The sequence below is a fragment of the Chlamydomonas reinhardtii genome, chromosome 16 (assembly GCF_000002595.2).
Source record: "Chlamydomonas reinhardtii strain CC-503 cw92 mt+ chromosome 16, whole genome shotgun sequence".
NCBI lineage: Eukaryota > Viridiplantae > Chlorophyta > Chlorophyceae > Chlamydomonadales > Chlamydomonadaceae > Chlamydomonas > Chlamydomonas reinhardtii.
The window spans coordinates 7,258,272-7,272,890 of NC_057019.1; the positions used below are offsets into that span (position 1 = coordinate 7,258,272).

General features: G+C 67.5%; 2 protein-coding genes across 2 annotated transcripts; both read right to left on the reverse strand.

The window, feature by feature from the left end:
* Positions 1 to 2: 2 nt before the first annotated feature.
* On the reverse strand, positions 3 to 5,008 carry CHLRE_16g683035v5 (uncharacterized protein). The gene is made up of 8 exons (XM_043071481.1): positions 3,484 to 5,008; positions 2,966 to 3,305; positions 2,258 to 2,832; positions 1,935 to 2,059; positions 1,567 to 1,712; positions 1,245 to 1,367; positions 985 to 1,100; positions 3 to 758 (listed from the first exon to the last, which is right to left on the reverse strand). The coding sequence occupies exons 1-8, from the start codon at positions 4,860 to 4,862 to the stop codon at positions 299 to 301; spliced, it is 3,264 nt and encodes a 1,087-aa protein (XP_042916260.1). The 5' UTR covers positions 4,863 to 5,008; the 3' UTR covers positions 3 to 298.
* Positions 5,009 to 5,082: 74 nt separating this feature from the next.
* CHLRE_16g683147v5 (uncharacterized protein) lies at positions 5,083 to 14,608 on the reverse strand. The gene is made up of 16 exons (XM_043071484.1): positions 14,374 to 14,608; positions 14,148 to 14,250; positions 13,785 to 13,835; positions 13,447 to 13,618; positions 12,919 to 13,236; positions 11,272 to 12,733; positions 10,791 to 11,006; positions 10,392 to 10,583; positions 9,853 to 10,051; positions 8,969 to 9,379; positions 8,584 to 8,663; positions 8,266 to 8,370; positions 7,946 to 8,053; positions 7,431 to 7,598; positions 6,632 to 7,186; positions 5,083 to 6,454 (listed from the first exon to the last, which is right to left on the reverse strand). Exons 2-16 carry the CDS (start codon positions 14,233 to 14,235, stop codon positions 6,113 to 6,115), a joined length of 4,467 nt encoding a protein of 1,488 aa, XP_042916261.1. The 5' UTR covers positions 14,236 to 14,250; positions 14,374 to 14,608; the 3' UTR covers positions 5,083 to 6,112.
* Positions 14,609 to 14,619: the final 11 nt, after the last annotated feature.

Consider the following 14,619-nt stretch of genomic DNA (forward strand, 5'->3'; position numbering starts at 1 on the left):
TGTTGGCGGCCTTCTAGGCCGCTCCACGCCTCCTCGCTCGCAGCACGCAAGAGTGCATCATGATTCTCCCGACAGCGCCATCGATCCATGCCAATGACCGCGCGCTAACCCAGCCGCGCTCGCCAAGCAAGCCGTCCAAAGTTGTTGCGGCATTGTGGTGAGCAGCCTGCCGCCGTTCCCAGTAGGTGCTGAAGATGTACCGCGCGCATTCTGAGCATCCGCACGTCATACTGCCTCGACACACGGCAAAGGTGTAGCTGTGCCATGCCCTGATAGGCTCAACACTGGACCTGCCTACCTAGTTGAGCCGCACCCCCGCCCGCAATGCCGCCTCAGCGGTGCCGAACTCAACCCAGATCCGGTCGTGCCTGTCAAAGTAGCGCAGCTGCGTGTGGGGACCTGCCTTGGCAGCCGCAACAAGGCTGGCCAGCAGCGCACTGCTACTGCCGCTACTGCCGCTGCCCGCTCCACCAGCAGCGCCGGTGGCCCCGCCACGGCCGCCAGCACCCGCATCAGCTGCTGCGAGGCCGGCCAGGTGCGCGGCGCGCACTGCCTCAGGCCGCCCGGCGGCTGCCGCAGCGTCCGCGGAGGACAGCGCGCGTGTGGGCGCCAGCGGAGGCCCGTGGTCCATGGCGCCGCCGGCGGCCCGCAGCAGCCGGCTGCTGCTGCTGCTACTGCCGATGCCACCGGTGGTGGAGGCGGTCAGGGTGGGCAGTAGCAGGTCCACACTCTCGGCCGTGTCGGGGTGGACCAGCAGCCTGGACGACCAGCAGGTGACGACGTGCGGACACATCATAGCATGCAAACATGCAGACATATACATTCAGACATATCACCACACAAGGAACGTGCAAGTGAGCTCACAGCATGTCCAGGTGGCCAATGAGGTGTGCCAAATCACTAACAGCCATCGGTATGTGTGCCCGAGTTCATTGCTCAAGCTCTCCCCCTTTTCAGCGCCAAGCAGTTTCCCCACGCACGCACCTGCCGCCCGGCTTGACCTCCACCACCGCCGCGAAGGTGGGCATGTCCTTGCGCTCCAGCCGCGTCTTATTTCCGCTGTTGCTCTCGCGCGCCGCAACGTCACCGATAGTGACAACCTGCGCCGCATGCGCATGTGCAGGTGGCCTCCAGCAACCTACAGCGGTATTGCCTACCAGAGGAGGCGAAGCCAAAGGCCGCCAGTACCATGACATACACGTGTGTCGGCCCATTCCCTCATGTGCTTGCGCACACACGCTCACCTCAATGCCGCCCAGCAGCGGGTTGAGGGTGTGGTTGCGGAGCAGCGCCTTGAGGCTGGGGCCGTGGGTGGTCGCCACCAGCATCACACCGCGCTGGGCGATGCTCTGGGCGGCCAACACCTCCTGCAAGCAGCAAGTGCGTGCGACACGTGGGGACAGCAGCACGTGTGTCTATGCTTCTCGATCACTCCGTGGCGGGCATTGTCTGAGGAACCAATGCATTCAAGGCAATCCATCCAATGCATCCTACTGAGCACCGTCCGGACGTGCGTGCCCCGGCTCACATCCACAGCCCCATCCACCCTCCCATCAACCCACGCACCTCCTCCGAGCTGATCTCGTCCACCACCAGCACCTCGGGCCCGTGGTTCTGCACCGCCTCCAGCATCACCCGCCACAGCAGCTCGCGCCGCGGCACCATCATGCGCCGGGCGCTGCCGATGCAGGGGTGCGGCGTGGGGTCGTCGCCTGCATGGCACGCACGATGCAAATACAAGCCCGCATATCACGTAAATTACCGCCGGTCCCGCTCAAGGTCTCGCTGTTGCTCAAGCAGTTGCTTAACCATGATAGGATCGGAATGGAACCTTGCCTATACTGCTTCCCAGATCCGCCCTTGGTTGCGGTGGGACAGGGGTAAGGGGCTGGTTGGCGCCGCCGCCCGCCGCCCACCTGCGCCCACCCGCCCACCTGCGATCTCGTTGCTTGTGTCCACCACCACCACCCGCCTGTCCAGGTCATCTGCCAGCAGGCGCGCAATGTCGCGGAGCACTGTGGTCTTGCCGCTGCCGGGCCGACCCACCAGCAGCAGCGACCTGTGCGTGTGTGACAGGTACGGCAAGTGGAGGGAACACGACCGGCGGCAAATAATACCGTATTCGTGCGTAATGTACGCGCTCACGTGCGTGGGGACACTCACACGTCCCGCCCCAATCAGACCCATCGCAACCAGACCCCATGAGTTAGCACCTCATCACGAGCTGTACCTGCAACCGCCCTGCTAGCTCACGCACCCGGCGGCCTCCAGCGGCTGCAGTGCAGCAAAGGGGGCAGCAGCAGCCTCCGCCGCCACACCGCCTCCTCCTCCACCGCCTCCACCACCTCCACCACCAACTCGGCCAGCAGCTGCTGACGCCGCCGCCGCCACCACGCGGTGCTCCCCGGTGGCCAGGTGCGCGAGCAGGTCTGCCAGCAGCAATGCGTCGCCGTGCGTGTGGCGGCCCACGCGGTAGGTGAGGCCGTAGATGCGGCCGGCCGTGTCCCGCATGGCGCTGATGCGGTGCAGGCTGCCCGGCACGCAGCAGCGGTTGTCAGTGCCGAACAGCGGAGGAGGCTGGAACAGAGAGTAAGTGGCTGCGGCTGGTGGCGGCGGCGCGCCGGCGGCGGCGGCGGCGCCGTCGTCAATGGTGCTGCCGTACACGCCGCTGCCGCCACTACTGGAGGTGCCGCAGTATTCGAGGGAGGTGCTGCTGGCAGCAGGGGTTGAGGTGGCTGCGGCTGCGGCTGATTGGGTGCGGCTCCGCCGCAGGGTGGGCTCCTGCCTGCCCGTGACCAGCTCCAGCTTTGCGACCGCCTCGGTCACGGAGGCCTGTGCGTGAAGGTGGTATGTTGGTAGGTGCGACGCAGACAGACAGACACGACGAAGTCCGCCATGCATAGGAACATCAAAGAGTATTGTTTGATCCCGTATTGAACGCTAGATAGCCCATGCACGCGCGCACCTGACACCCGTGCAGCACGCGGATGGAGCTGTTGCGGTGCCGCTGTGTGTGGCTCACATTGCCGTGTGGCCCAGCACCGCCACTACTACTGCTGCGACTGCCACTGCTGCTGCGGCCATCGGAGCTACTGCCGCCGCCGTAGGCGCTGCTGACCTTTAGGCTGGGGTAGCGGCCTTCGTCTAGATGCACCTCCACCAGCAGGGGCGGGGCAACGCCGGCCGCCTCCACGCCACCACTTGCCACAGCTGCCGGTGCTGCCGCTACAACTGCATCTGCTGCTGGTACGGTGTCGGACATGGCCGTCTGGCCGGCAGCATAGGGCTGCAGGTGCGGATGCAGGCTGCGGACATCATGGTGCATTGGGTGGCAGCGAGCATGGCATTGAGTGGACACAGTGAACGCTCGACAGCGTTGAGGATTGCTGCGGCCAATCATGTAAAGTTGTTAACGCAACCCGTGCATGCCCGTGTTTCTGCTTTCATGCACCCAGTCTAGCTAGGGAGCCAAGCCGCGCCCACCTCTCCGGCAGCAGCTCCAAAAGCGAGCGCTCGAACGGGTCCCCCGCGTAGGGCCGAAGTGGTGCCGCCAGGTTCGCCATTTCCGCCGTCTCCAAGCGCGAGATGGCGCGCGCGAGAGGTTCGATGGCGGTCTCCATGTAGTTACGGTAGTGGTCATCAGTGGAGATCCCGTGCCACAGGCGGTGAGGCACCCGCTGCCACTGCTGCAGGAAGAGCAGCTGTGCGCTGGGGGGAGCTGGCGTTGGCGGTGGTGGCGCTGGCAGTGGCGGCGCAGCGGGAGTAGTGCTGCTGGTGCTGCTGCCACCGGCGTCGATGTCGTCGATGCTGGAACCACCACTGCTACCGCTGTGATTGCCGGCGGCGGCGGAAGCTGTTGGCGGGGCATTCATTACAACGCTGTGCAGCTTCACCCGCAGGGAGGTGCCCTCTAGGACCATGGCGAAGGCGCGACGGGCGTAATCCTGCTGCTGCAGCCACTCCTTCAGGGCGGCCCAAGTGGGTGCGGTACGCGGCAGCCCGTACCACCAGTAGAGGCCCATGCCTTTGAGGCCCTGCAGCAGGACTGCCGCTTCACACGTCCGCTCGGGGCGGGTCCAGAGATACATCGCCAGCACGCACGCCAGCATTGTATCTACGGTATCCTCCTTCATGCCCCCCAGTTCACTTCGAGCGGCATCGCGCAGTTGCCGCCAGGTGACCTTACGCCCCGCGCCCTCAGAGCAGCGCAAAAGCCACCGCGCACGGTCTGCGGTGGCATACCTCTCTGCTAGCGCCTTGGCCTTACCGGCGCTCTTTTTAGGCAGCTGGAGTGTGACAGCTTTGCCCGCCTCATCACGAACGAACACTTGCGGGGCGGCAGTCGTGAGCAGGCCGACCATAGTTGTGCCAGCAGACGCCCCGGCATTGATGTTCCGCAGGCAGCGTGCCAGGGAGTCAACAGGCATGCTGCACGGCACGGCTCCAACCTTGCCTTCGCCGGGACTGAGGAGCAGCAGTAGCGCCGCCTCCGCCATCCAGTCCGGCTGGTCTCGCAGCTGCGGCCACAAGTCCCTGGCAGCCCCCAGCAGGGGAGCTACATCAGGGGCCGCGGTGTTGGCGCCTCCTGCCGCTGCCGCTGCCGCTGCCGCTGCTGCTGCTGGTCCTGCCGCTGCTGAGGTGCCGAACAAGGTCCTTCGTGCTCCTGCTGCGGATGCGCCATCGGCTGCAGCAGCTGCCACCGCGAGCGGCCGCCGCCGCAGCCCACCCCACCCCGAGGTGCTGCTGCTGCTGCTGCTGCTGCCGGATTTGCGGCCCGCAGCAGTTCCGGACTGCGAGGTCGTCGTGAGGTGGCGGGCAGCCGATAGGCCCACGGCCGCCGGGACCCGGCAAGCAGGCGGCATGCCAGCAGGCCCCGCCGTAGCTCTGTGGGCGCACACGCGGCAGCAGCTGCATGGCGCGCGTGATGCACCGACAGCGGCAGTCGGCCGGCGGAGCGACTGCAACATAGCGGACAAGTCCGGCTGGGCGAGGCTCTCACCGGCAACACCCCCTTATTTGTTTAAGGCTTGCACGTTTTAACTTTCTACCTTCGGAAAGGGCTGGTATCTCCGCCAAATTGTTTTAAGCGTGATGCGGGATGGGGACCCGGCCGTGAACGTCACGGCCTGGGCAAGAAGTGCGGAATCCGGTCCACCGCCAACACGGTCTGCACGCACCCAAAAAAGAAGAAGCACCCCTGGCATATTATGAATATCCCATCTCTTTCATGTATGTCCACTGCCCAGGGAAGCGCCCTCTTCTGAACACCACCGCCATCTACCCCTCCCAAGTTCTTAAGAGCTCCGTCCTGCCTGCCTGAAGCCTCTGCTGTTGCCTGCTTTGTCCTCGTTTCACTTCGCCAGGCCATTCGTCACTTATTGGTCATGGGTCAGCCGCGGGAGCGTTCAAACTCACGCACACGCCACTACACTTCATTTGTCAACGCGCGCTAACCGTTTGCCTACTGGCATAAGCAATTCAGCGGCCATCAGCAAGACATTGCTAGCAACACCGCGAAACTGGTCGTGGGTCATATACTTGCGAGCCACAACGGCCAAGCGTGCGTTCAAATTGCTCAACAGCGTCTGTTGCTCCAAAGCTAAATGCATCATGCGACAGCCCAAACCTGCGTCTGTGTAATGCCTCAAAACACACTGCAGTCCTGCCAATGCCAAATTGCGACCCCCACCAGCCAGTTCCATGCAGCCATCCTCCCTTGGCCTCTCCCACCAGTCCTGTATCACACCGTGCGTCGTCCCAGCGCCCCCGGCACAATCATAGCTGTTGCGCTGCACACATCCGCCAGCGGTTGTCATCAGCTGATGCATCAGCGGGGCACCCGCCCCCTCACACACCAACACGCACCTGATCCCTCGTCCCCACTGCACCACTCGTCCCAAATGAGCCCGAGCTGACTCACACCACAGCACAACACCGGCCCACGAGCCACCACCCGTACAGGCCCCAAGGCAACCACCACCACCACCACCACCACCACCACCACCACCACCACCACCACCACCACCACACCTACCTACAACCGCTACACGCAAACACGGTGCCGCAACCCTTCCATTCCTTCCTTTCCGTAATAACCGCCTCAACCCGTTCCTCACACCGCCGCGCCTGGCAGTGCCGCCAGGAGCGCCTCCGCCTTCTCCGGATTGGCGTTTACCTCCGCCAGACGCGCCGCAAACAGCTCCGTGTTGGGCGCCGCGCGGTCCTCCAGCGCTGCCACCAGGCTCACCGCATTCAGCTTGTAGCGCTTCTTCAGCGTTGCGTCCAGTCGCACAACTGCGTCGCGCCACCAGCGCTCCTTGAGTTGAGCCACGCCGGCCTTTTGGCTAGGCTGGCTGGCGAGGAAGCGGGCGCGCGAGGCGGACGCGGAGGCGGAGGCCACGGCGGCGGTGGAGACGTTGGTCATGCCGGTCATACCTGACGTATTCGAGCCAGCCTGGTGGGGGGGGGAGGAAACAGGAGGGCGGTGTGTGTCCGTGTACGTACGTGCGTGCGCGTGTGTTTTGTTGCTGCAGGGCCACGGAGCATCCATGCGGGTTGCACATCGAAGAGTAAAGGCAGGCGCAGCCACGCACATAACCAACCACCCCTCAACTCAAGGCCGCACGCTCACCTCTGATATGGTATCCAGGTCAACGGCCGAGTTGCCGCCGACCAACGGGTCGATGCGCACTCGCGACAGCCCGCCCAACATGCTCTTCCTGCTGCGGCCGCTCGCCAGAGCCGACGCCGCCGCCGGCCGCGGCGCGTCCCCGCCACCGCCACCCAGCGCCCCGGACGCGGCCGAGGGCAGCGTAGGCATGGACGCGCGGAGCGGGTTGGCGCCGCCACCACTGCCACGATCACCGCCGCCGGGTTCGCCAGCCATTCCCATCATGCTGACCCGGCCGTTGCCGGCCACACTGGTGCGGCGGCCGCGCGGCGATGACGGCCCAGTGGCGGGTCCGCTGCCGCCGCCGCTGCCGCCCAGGCCGGGGGAGCCCATGAGCGCGGGCGGGCCGCTGAGGCCGTTGATGGAGACGCGTGGGCGAGGGCCGAAGCCGCCGCCGGGGCCGAAGCCGCCGCTGGGGCTGGGCGCTGCTGCCAGGCCGCTGGAGGACTCCCGCGGGGAGTCGTTGTTGGACTGGCTGAGGAAGCGGCCGAAGGAGGAGCGCATCAGCAGCTCGGACTGTGAGGGAGGAGAGAAGGTGCGAGAGGCGCAGGGACAGGGGCGGAGAGGAGAGGAGTGAGGAGAGGAGGAACCAGTGACAGGCATGCACGGCCCGCTGTGCCGGACAGGACAGGGCTGGAAGTGCGAGGCTGTGCGGGGGGCTGCCTCTGCCGTCCCGCAAAGTCCTTCCGTGTCCCTGCCCCTTGCTTCCCCTTGCTCCTCCACCCCACCTGCCCCGCTCCCCCGCCCCCCACACTCTTACGTGCAGCTTCTTCTCCAGCTCGTGAATTCCACCCTTGACCATGTACGCTGTGAACAGGGCCGCCTCCTGCACGCCCGCCTGCATCAGGGCTCGCAGCTCGCGCAGGGTGGCCGTGACCCGCATGCGAGGCAGCGTGGGCAGCGGCCCAATGGCCTTGACCGTGGCCTCCTGCGGTGGGGGGCGGGGCGGAGGGGTGGCGGGGTGGCGGCGATGATGGTGGATCCAGTCTAGGTGGGGGTGGGGGGGCAGAGGTTGTATGCTGACGTGCACCCTGCTGAGCACACACGAGGTGACATGACCCTCGCCCTACAACGCCCAACCTGGCATCGCCTCTCTCTCTGGCCCCCCGGACCTGTACGTTGGCTCGGGCATATCAACTCCCCATCCCCTGCTCCACTCCTTCCCTACTCTCCGCCATCTTTCCTCTCAACCCTCACCATCTCCCTTTCCTTCCCTCCTCCTTCTCCCCCCTTTCCTTCCCTCCTCCCCTCCTCCCCTCCTCCTCCCGCCCTCACCAGCGCCAACTCGTCCATGGCCTGGAAGGCGCTGCCCGTGGCCACCACACTGCGCGCCATGGCCAGCTGCTGCTGCTGCTTGTAGAACGAGTACCAGCGCGCACGCCGCTGTGGGGGAGAGCGGGAGTGTGTGGGGGAGTGTGTGTGGGAGGCCAGGGGTCAAGGGATTGAGCACGGAGGTCGCGGCGGCACGGCGCTTAGGCAGGTGAGGGACCCGTCGACCGAGCCACTCCACAGTGCGCACTCGCCAGTGCTTCACTGCCCCGGCCCTTATCCCTCTCACCCACTTCTACTCACCCCGCTCCCCCTCCCACCCTCACCAGCCAGATGACGCCGTTTAATGCGGTGTAGGCTGCCGCCTTGTGCTCCAGGTAGCAGGCCGCCACTGCAGCCTTCACCTCGCCCGGCACAGGCTCGCGGTTCCCCTGCAGGCGGGGAGTGAAGGGGCGGCAGGACAGATGGCCAGGTGGGTGGGCGGCTCGACATGTGTGCAGCCAGTGGCAGCGGGATGCCAGACGGGGCCCACGTGCTGTGACGTCGCGCCTCAGCTGCAGCACAACCGCTGACAAGCTGCTCCCTTGCTCACCCGCTCCCTCGCTCCCACCCGCTCCCTCGGCCCCTCGCTCCCACCCGCTCACCTGTATGACCCGGTCCGTGGCGGCCACGTGCGCCAGCGCGTGGTCCACTGTGAGCTGCTTGTTCAGGTCCGCATCATTGCCTGCGGGGAGAGAGGGGGCGGTGGCAGGTGGGTGGGAGGAAGGTGATGGATGGCGTTGAGGGCTGGAGAGCGTGTTTGGAGAAGGCAGTACTGTACTGCCTCCGTATAGGCAAGCCCTCGTCTGTCCCCTGCTCCCTGTCCCCTGCCCCCTGTGCCCTGTCCCCTGCCCTCCCTGTCCCTGTCCCCTGCCCTCCCTGTCCCCTGCCCTCCCTGTCCCCTGCCCTCCCTGTCCCCTGCCCTCCCTGTCCCCTGCCCTCCCTGTCCCCTGCCCTCCCCTGCCCTCCCCCACCCCCTCCCCGCCTCACCCTCCGCCACCAGCATGACGCCCTTCTTCCGTGCCTCCAGCGCCTTGCCCAGCAGCCGGGTGCCGTGCGCCGCGCCCTTGGCGTCACCCGCAACAGCCGCCAACAACTCCTTGGCATCAGCACCCACACCCGTGTTAGGACCGCTGCCGCCTCCGCCTCCCCCTCCGCCGCCGCCGGCAGTGCTCCGCGCCGTCCCGGCGCCGGAGGCGCCGCCGCCTGCGGCGGCGGCGAAGCCGGTGGCGGCGACGGCGGCGGTGGCCGCGACCCGGAGGTTGCCGGCGGCTGCTCGCGCTCCCCGGGTCCCCAGCGCCAGGATGCGTCCCTCCACTGTGTCCCACTCGCGCACGAGCACCGCCACCCGCGTGTTGTGACGCAGGTCGCCCTTCTTCTCAAGCAACTTGCGACGGATGTCTACAGAGGGTGTGGCATTCGGCGCGGAATCAGTTTCAGCATTTGGCGCGAGTCTAAGGCAGTGCGAGGAGTAACTGGCTGGGCGCCGCGAAAAAGCAATGGTGCGGCCGTCTCCCCGAAACCCTTCCAACCTGCACGCCTGCCCTCATCCCACGCCATCAACCCCTCCCCCCCATCTACTCAGCCGCTCCCACTGCCGCTCCCCCAAAACGCCTGCACACACTAAACCCAACGTCCCGCAATCCTCCATTTCTCCCCTCCCCTCCGCAATCGCCCTTCCAACTCATTACCCCGCAGCGCCCCCCACCCACAGTGCATCCTGTACCACTTTTCCAAACATCCCTGCAACCCCCCATGCCTCCCCAATCTCCCCTATCCTCTCCCCGAAGGGGGGGGACACATGAATGGAACTCCCTGACCCCGGGGGGACACATGCATGTAAATCCCCTCCCCCGCCCCCCCAGTTGCCTCACAGTTGGAGTGGATCTCCCTCAGGTCCATGGCCGCCGCCTGCCGCGTGCCGCCCGTGGCCAGCAGGAAGTCAAGCAGCAGCTGCGCGGCGGCGCGGTGGCGGCGCCGCACGCGCACCACGCAGTAGCGCAGCCGCATGACGCGCTGGATCTTGATCACGGTGGCGCGGAACCGCAGGAACGCGCGGCGCTGCACGTACATCTGCGTGCGCGAGGTGGGTGGGAGGTGGGGCAGTGGTGGGAGGCGGGGCAGCGGTGGGAGATGGGGCAGTGGTGGGAGGTGGGGCAGCGGTGGGAGGTGGGGCAGCGGTGGGAGGTGGGGCAGCGGTGGGAGGTGGGGCAGCGGTCAGCTTGGAGGCGCTCACAGCCTTCGACCGGGGGTTCCGTTTCCCTTGACACACGGGCAACATCCACACATGCACGGACGCCTGCTACAGCCCTGCCCGCGCCCCTATCCCTAGCCCCCCACCCCCCTAGTTTGGCTTCGTCTGGTGTAGTTTGGGCCGGCAAAAGCACCCCCCTCCACCCCCTTCACGCCTCACCCGCCATGTGGCCTGCACCACCGCCGCCGCCTCGTCCCGACTGAGCGGCCCGCGCGGCTCGCTGGCCGCCTCCATCAGCAGCTGCCGCTCCAGCGCCGCCTTGGCCTCACGCGTCAGGCCGCGACCGCCGGGGCCCGGGCTGCGGCTGCGGCTGCGAGTGAGCCCGCGCCGCCGCGCATCCACCTCCGCTTTCTGCAACGGGATGGGACACGGGGCACGGCGCGCTCAGTGGTCAAGAGCCACGGCACCCGCCAGGCCCGGGTCCCGCCCACGGCTGCCTCCTGAACGAGCGAACGAATCCACAGCTAGGCAGCTAGGGCCCTCAGCCCACCCAGTTTGGTTGGTTCGTCCCCTCCCCACCCCACCACCACCGCACCTCCCCAGCCCACCCGCACCCACCAGCTGCGCCTTGCGCGCCGCCGCCTCCTCCTCCCTCGCCCTGCTGACCGCCGCCACCTCGGCCTGCGCCGCCGCCCGCTCCTTGAGCGCGTCCGTGGCGCGGCCCTCCAGCTCCATGCGCATGGCGGGGTTGTGGCGCATGGCGAACAGCCGCTTCTCAATCACCACCTCCGTCTTGCTCATGCGCTTGCCTGTCCACAGGCCCAGCGGGTCCTCCTGTGAGGGGCGGGGGCAGGGAAGGGGCAGAGCGGGGTGACGGCAACGTCAGGGACGGTGGTAGTAAGAAAGGTTGGCACAGATGTGGCATTCCAGAAAACAACCAGTAGGAATGCGCACTGCCATGCATGCGTAACGCGCCTGACATATGATAAGCATAGTCCCCCGCACTCACGCACACGCACACACCTTTCTCCTCCTGAGCCGCATACCCCGCCCCCCGCCTCCCCCGAAGCCCCCTCATGCCCCCCCCCCGCGCGCGCACCTTGGGGATGTACATGCCCAGCCACTTGGGCGCCGCCAGCGGCCCCTCCCCCACCGGGTTGATCAGCGCCAGCAGGCCGCCCGTCGTCCGCGGCGACGTCAGCTCCGCGCCGCTCACACCCACCGGCGCCGCATCCGCGCCCAACGGTGCCAGCGGCGGCGGTGCCGTGCCGCTGGACGTGCCACGCATGGAGCCGGCGGCGCCGCCGCCGCCGCCGCTGCCGTCGGCGACGCCGCGGCCGGCGGCGCTGGCCTCCGCCACCAGCCCGTTGCCCTTCTGACTGACGCGGCCGGCGCGGCTAGCCTCAGCAACCATGCCGCCGCCAGCGGCCGTGGCGGCGCCGCCGTCGCCGCCGCCGGCGCGGCGGTTGCGCATGGGCGAGGACCAGGACCGCGCCAGCTTGCCGCCGCCGCCGCCGCCACCGCCCTGCGCGGCGCCTGCGCCCCCGGGCCCGCCGCCGCCGCCGCCACCGGCTCGCAACCTGGTGCCCCCGCGCGCGGTGCCCGGCGGCCCGCCGGCTGTGCACAGCCGCTGCCCCATGCGCGGCAGCATGGGCGACGTGTGTGGCCGGGCCGCGAAGCCCCCCTCGCCTTCCCCCAGGTCTTGGCTGCCGTCGTCCGCCTCCTCCCCCTCCAGCTCCGCCGCCTCCGCCGCCGCCGCCTCCAGGAACGACCAGTCGCCGCGCGCCTGCATGCGGCTGGCGGTGGCGCCGGGCAGGTGTTGGTTGATGCGGCGGTGGATGCGCGTGCCGTCGGCGCCGATGAGCACCGGGTGCCCCATGCCGTCGAGTGACCCCGGGGTCAGGGTGGCCACGGCCTTGGGTGAGGGGGCCGCCGAAATGGCTTGCTCCACATCCAGGGCCACCAGGCGCTCCAGTCGGTAGCCCTGCGCTGAGGAGTGCGCGTGGCGCGCGGTGTGCTGCCCCGTCGCCAGCAGCGCCACGGCAGCAGCAGCCGGGCCCGCCGGGTGCGCGTTATGCGGGCGCGGCGAAATGGCGCGCTCGCGCCCCACCGGCGCCGCTGGCGGCCCCGAGCCAACGCCGGGTGCGGGCTGGTCCACGGCGGGTGCCGCCGCCGCTGCGGGCGCCCCTGGTGCTGCCATGGCGTTCGCTGCCGCTAGGGAGGTGAGGGATGCGGCGAACACGTCCGGACTCTGCATCTGTGGCGGCCCCGAGGGAGAGGGCAGCGACGCAAACGCCGAGCCAAACGCCGAGCCCGATCCCCACCAGGAGGCGTTGCCGTTCAAGCCGCCGCCGCCACCGGCGCCGGCGCCGCCCCGCCCGGCCGAGTGGCTCGGGGTGGCCGGCAGCGACATCGACAGCGGCGCGCTGCTGTTGTTGCTGCCAGCTGCTACTGCTGCTGCTGCTGCTGCTGCTGCGTGGGGCTGCCGGGGCGGCCGCAGTCCCTGGCTGGTGCCGGTGAACAGCCGCATGCGCTCGTACTGGCTGGAGGTGGCGGGCCGGCTGCGTGGGCGGATGCAGGCGCAGTGGAAGGTGTTTTGGTATCGTGCCTTGGATACTTTGTGATACCGTGGGAACCCAAGGGCCGCAGGCTTCTGGCGCCCTCTCAGCCCGCTATTGCAAACACGCAACCGCAGCCCCACACGGACACCCTCCGGCTACCCCGAGCACCAGCCCGCTCTGCCCACCTCACGAATGCGTCATGGCCAATCATGCGCCCCGTGCTGCCGGGCGAGAACCCCAACGCGGATGAAGTGCCCGACCGCTCCGGAATGGGGTCGCCGCCGCCGTCTCCACCGCCGCCGCCGGCTTCTGGCCGGCCCAGCCGGTCCGGTGAGCGCGGCGGCGAGGTCACGGTAATGACCGCGTAGGGTGCGGCAGACGAAAGCGGAGCCGGTGGCGGCGAGTAGAAGAAGGGGTAGGGCGCGTTGGCTGCCGACAAGCCCAGCGGGTTGCTAACCGGCGGCGCCGCAGCCTGGACACGGTTCTTCAGGTATCGATGCAACCTGGTATGGGCATGGCAACGCAGGGGAGGACAAGGGTGAGGAGGTGCCCTTGCGAGCCGTGTGTCCGTTCAATCCTCCTGTTCCCTCCAGACATCGCCATGTGTACGCAGCCCATGTGCATTAGACGCGCCTCTGCGCAGCGCCCTCGGCAGCAGCACCCCAAACGGCAGGGCACAGCTGGCTGCTCCCGCGCGCGCTCGCCCCGCTCACCCCTCAGGTGTGGTGGGCAGCTGCTGCGCCGCCTGCCCCAGGCTGCTGGCCAGGCTGCCGCCGGTGGCCCCCAGCGACAGCGACGCCATGGAGGGGTAGCTGCTGGGACCCGCGCCGACCAGGCCGCCGCCGCCGCCGCCCGCGCCGCCACCAAGCCCGGCATCGCACGCGCCTGCTTTGGGGATGTCACGAGAGAGTGCCGCACGTTGGAACGGTAGGTGTCATGGCAATGTCAGTAACACTGTCAGCCCTTCCCCGAGCACCAAGCCACACAGCGGAAGTGCATGCGCCCATCCACGTGTGCATGCGCAGTCGTGCACGTGCGGTCGTGCACGCACCCTCCTCTGCGAAGCGCGCAGTCCAGCTGCTGTTGACGGTGATGGGCGGGCCTGAGCGGGGGCGGCGCGTCATCGCGTGCAGGGTCAGCACTGAGACACACATTGTGCCACGATTTGATGGCCCCACCATGCCTGTCATTGTGCGCCAGGGCGCCATGCCGTACCGCCAAGGAGAGCTGCCGCGAAACACCGCGCAGCGGTGACACACGACGGGGCTGCAGTGCTGACTGACTTCGCCAACCCGCCGCCAGCCCTCCCCAAGTTGCGGCTGCTACTCCTTATATGCCCTCCTGCGTTCCACAGTTGCTAGGCCTCGCTCCGCATCTGAAACCGGTGCTCCCTTGCCAGCTGGCCCGCGCTCACCTGGCTGCGGTGGCAAGCTGTGCGCAGAGGGCGTGCCCAGGCGGAGTTCAGACCCTCCGCGGTGGACTGAGGGCAACGCCGTCGTCATTTCAGGCGCGGCGCCCTGCACCAGCACAAACCCAGCTTCAAATACTCGTGCGCGTCCTCAAGCCGCTCACGAGAGTCCTTGAGAGCCGTGCCATGCAAACACCACCGCAGTGTTGAGGCTCGCGACTGTCAAGCATACCCGTCAATTTCTATCCATCGTTGGCGTCCAATAAGCTTAGGCCTTTGGCACCTGGCCACCCATAACTTATGAAAAACAGGCTCGGGCAGTCAAGCCTTCGTTTCCTGTCCTGATGCTTTTTATAGGCTTGAGTATGTGACTTTTATCAATTCAGCAAACTCAGAGGCACTTAGGATGTTTGATAAGTAAGAGACCTGGCTTAGAGGCAAGCTCGCTGCAAGGCCGAGAGCCTCGCGATATACTGTT

Coding starts and splice junctions, on each gene's coding strand:
- CHLRE_16g683035v5 (XM_043071481.1), bottom strand. CDS start 4,862: ATGCCGCCTGCTTGCCGGGTCCCGGCGGCCGTGGGCCTATCGGCTGCC. Junction 1,713..1,934: donor CACAAGCAACGAGATCGCAG/GTGGGCGGGTGG, acceptor CGTGCCATGCAG/GCGACGACCCCACGCCGCAC. Junction 1,101..1,244: donor CGCTGCTGGGCGGCATTGAG/GTGAGCGTGTGT, acceptor CATGCGGCGCAG/GTTGTCACTATCGGTGACGT.
- CHLRE_16g683147v5 (XM_043071484.1), bottom strand. CDS start 14,235: ATGACGACGGCGTTGCCCTCAGTCCACCGCGGAGGGTCTGAACTCCGC. Junction 13,836..14,147: donor CAGCTTGCCACCGCAGCCAG/GTGAGCGCGGGC, acceptor GCCCCCGCTCAG/GCCCGCCCATCACCGTCAAC. Junction 8,664..8,968: donor CGTCATGCTGGTGGCGGAGG/GTGAGGCGGGGA, acceptor CTCTCCCCGCAG/GCAATGATGCGGACCTGAAC.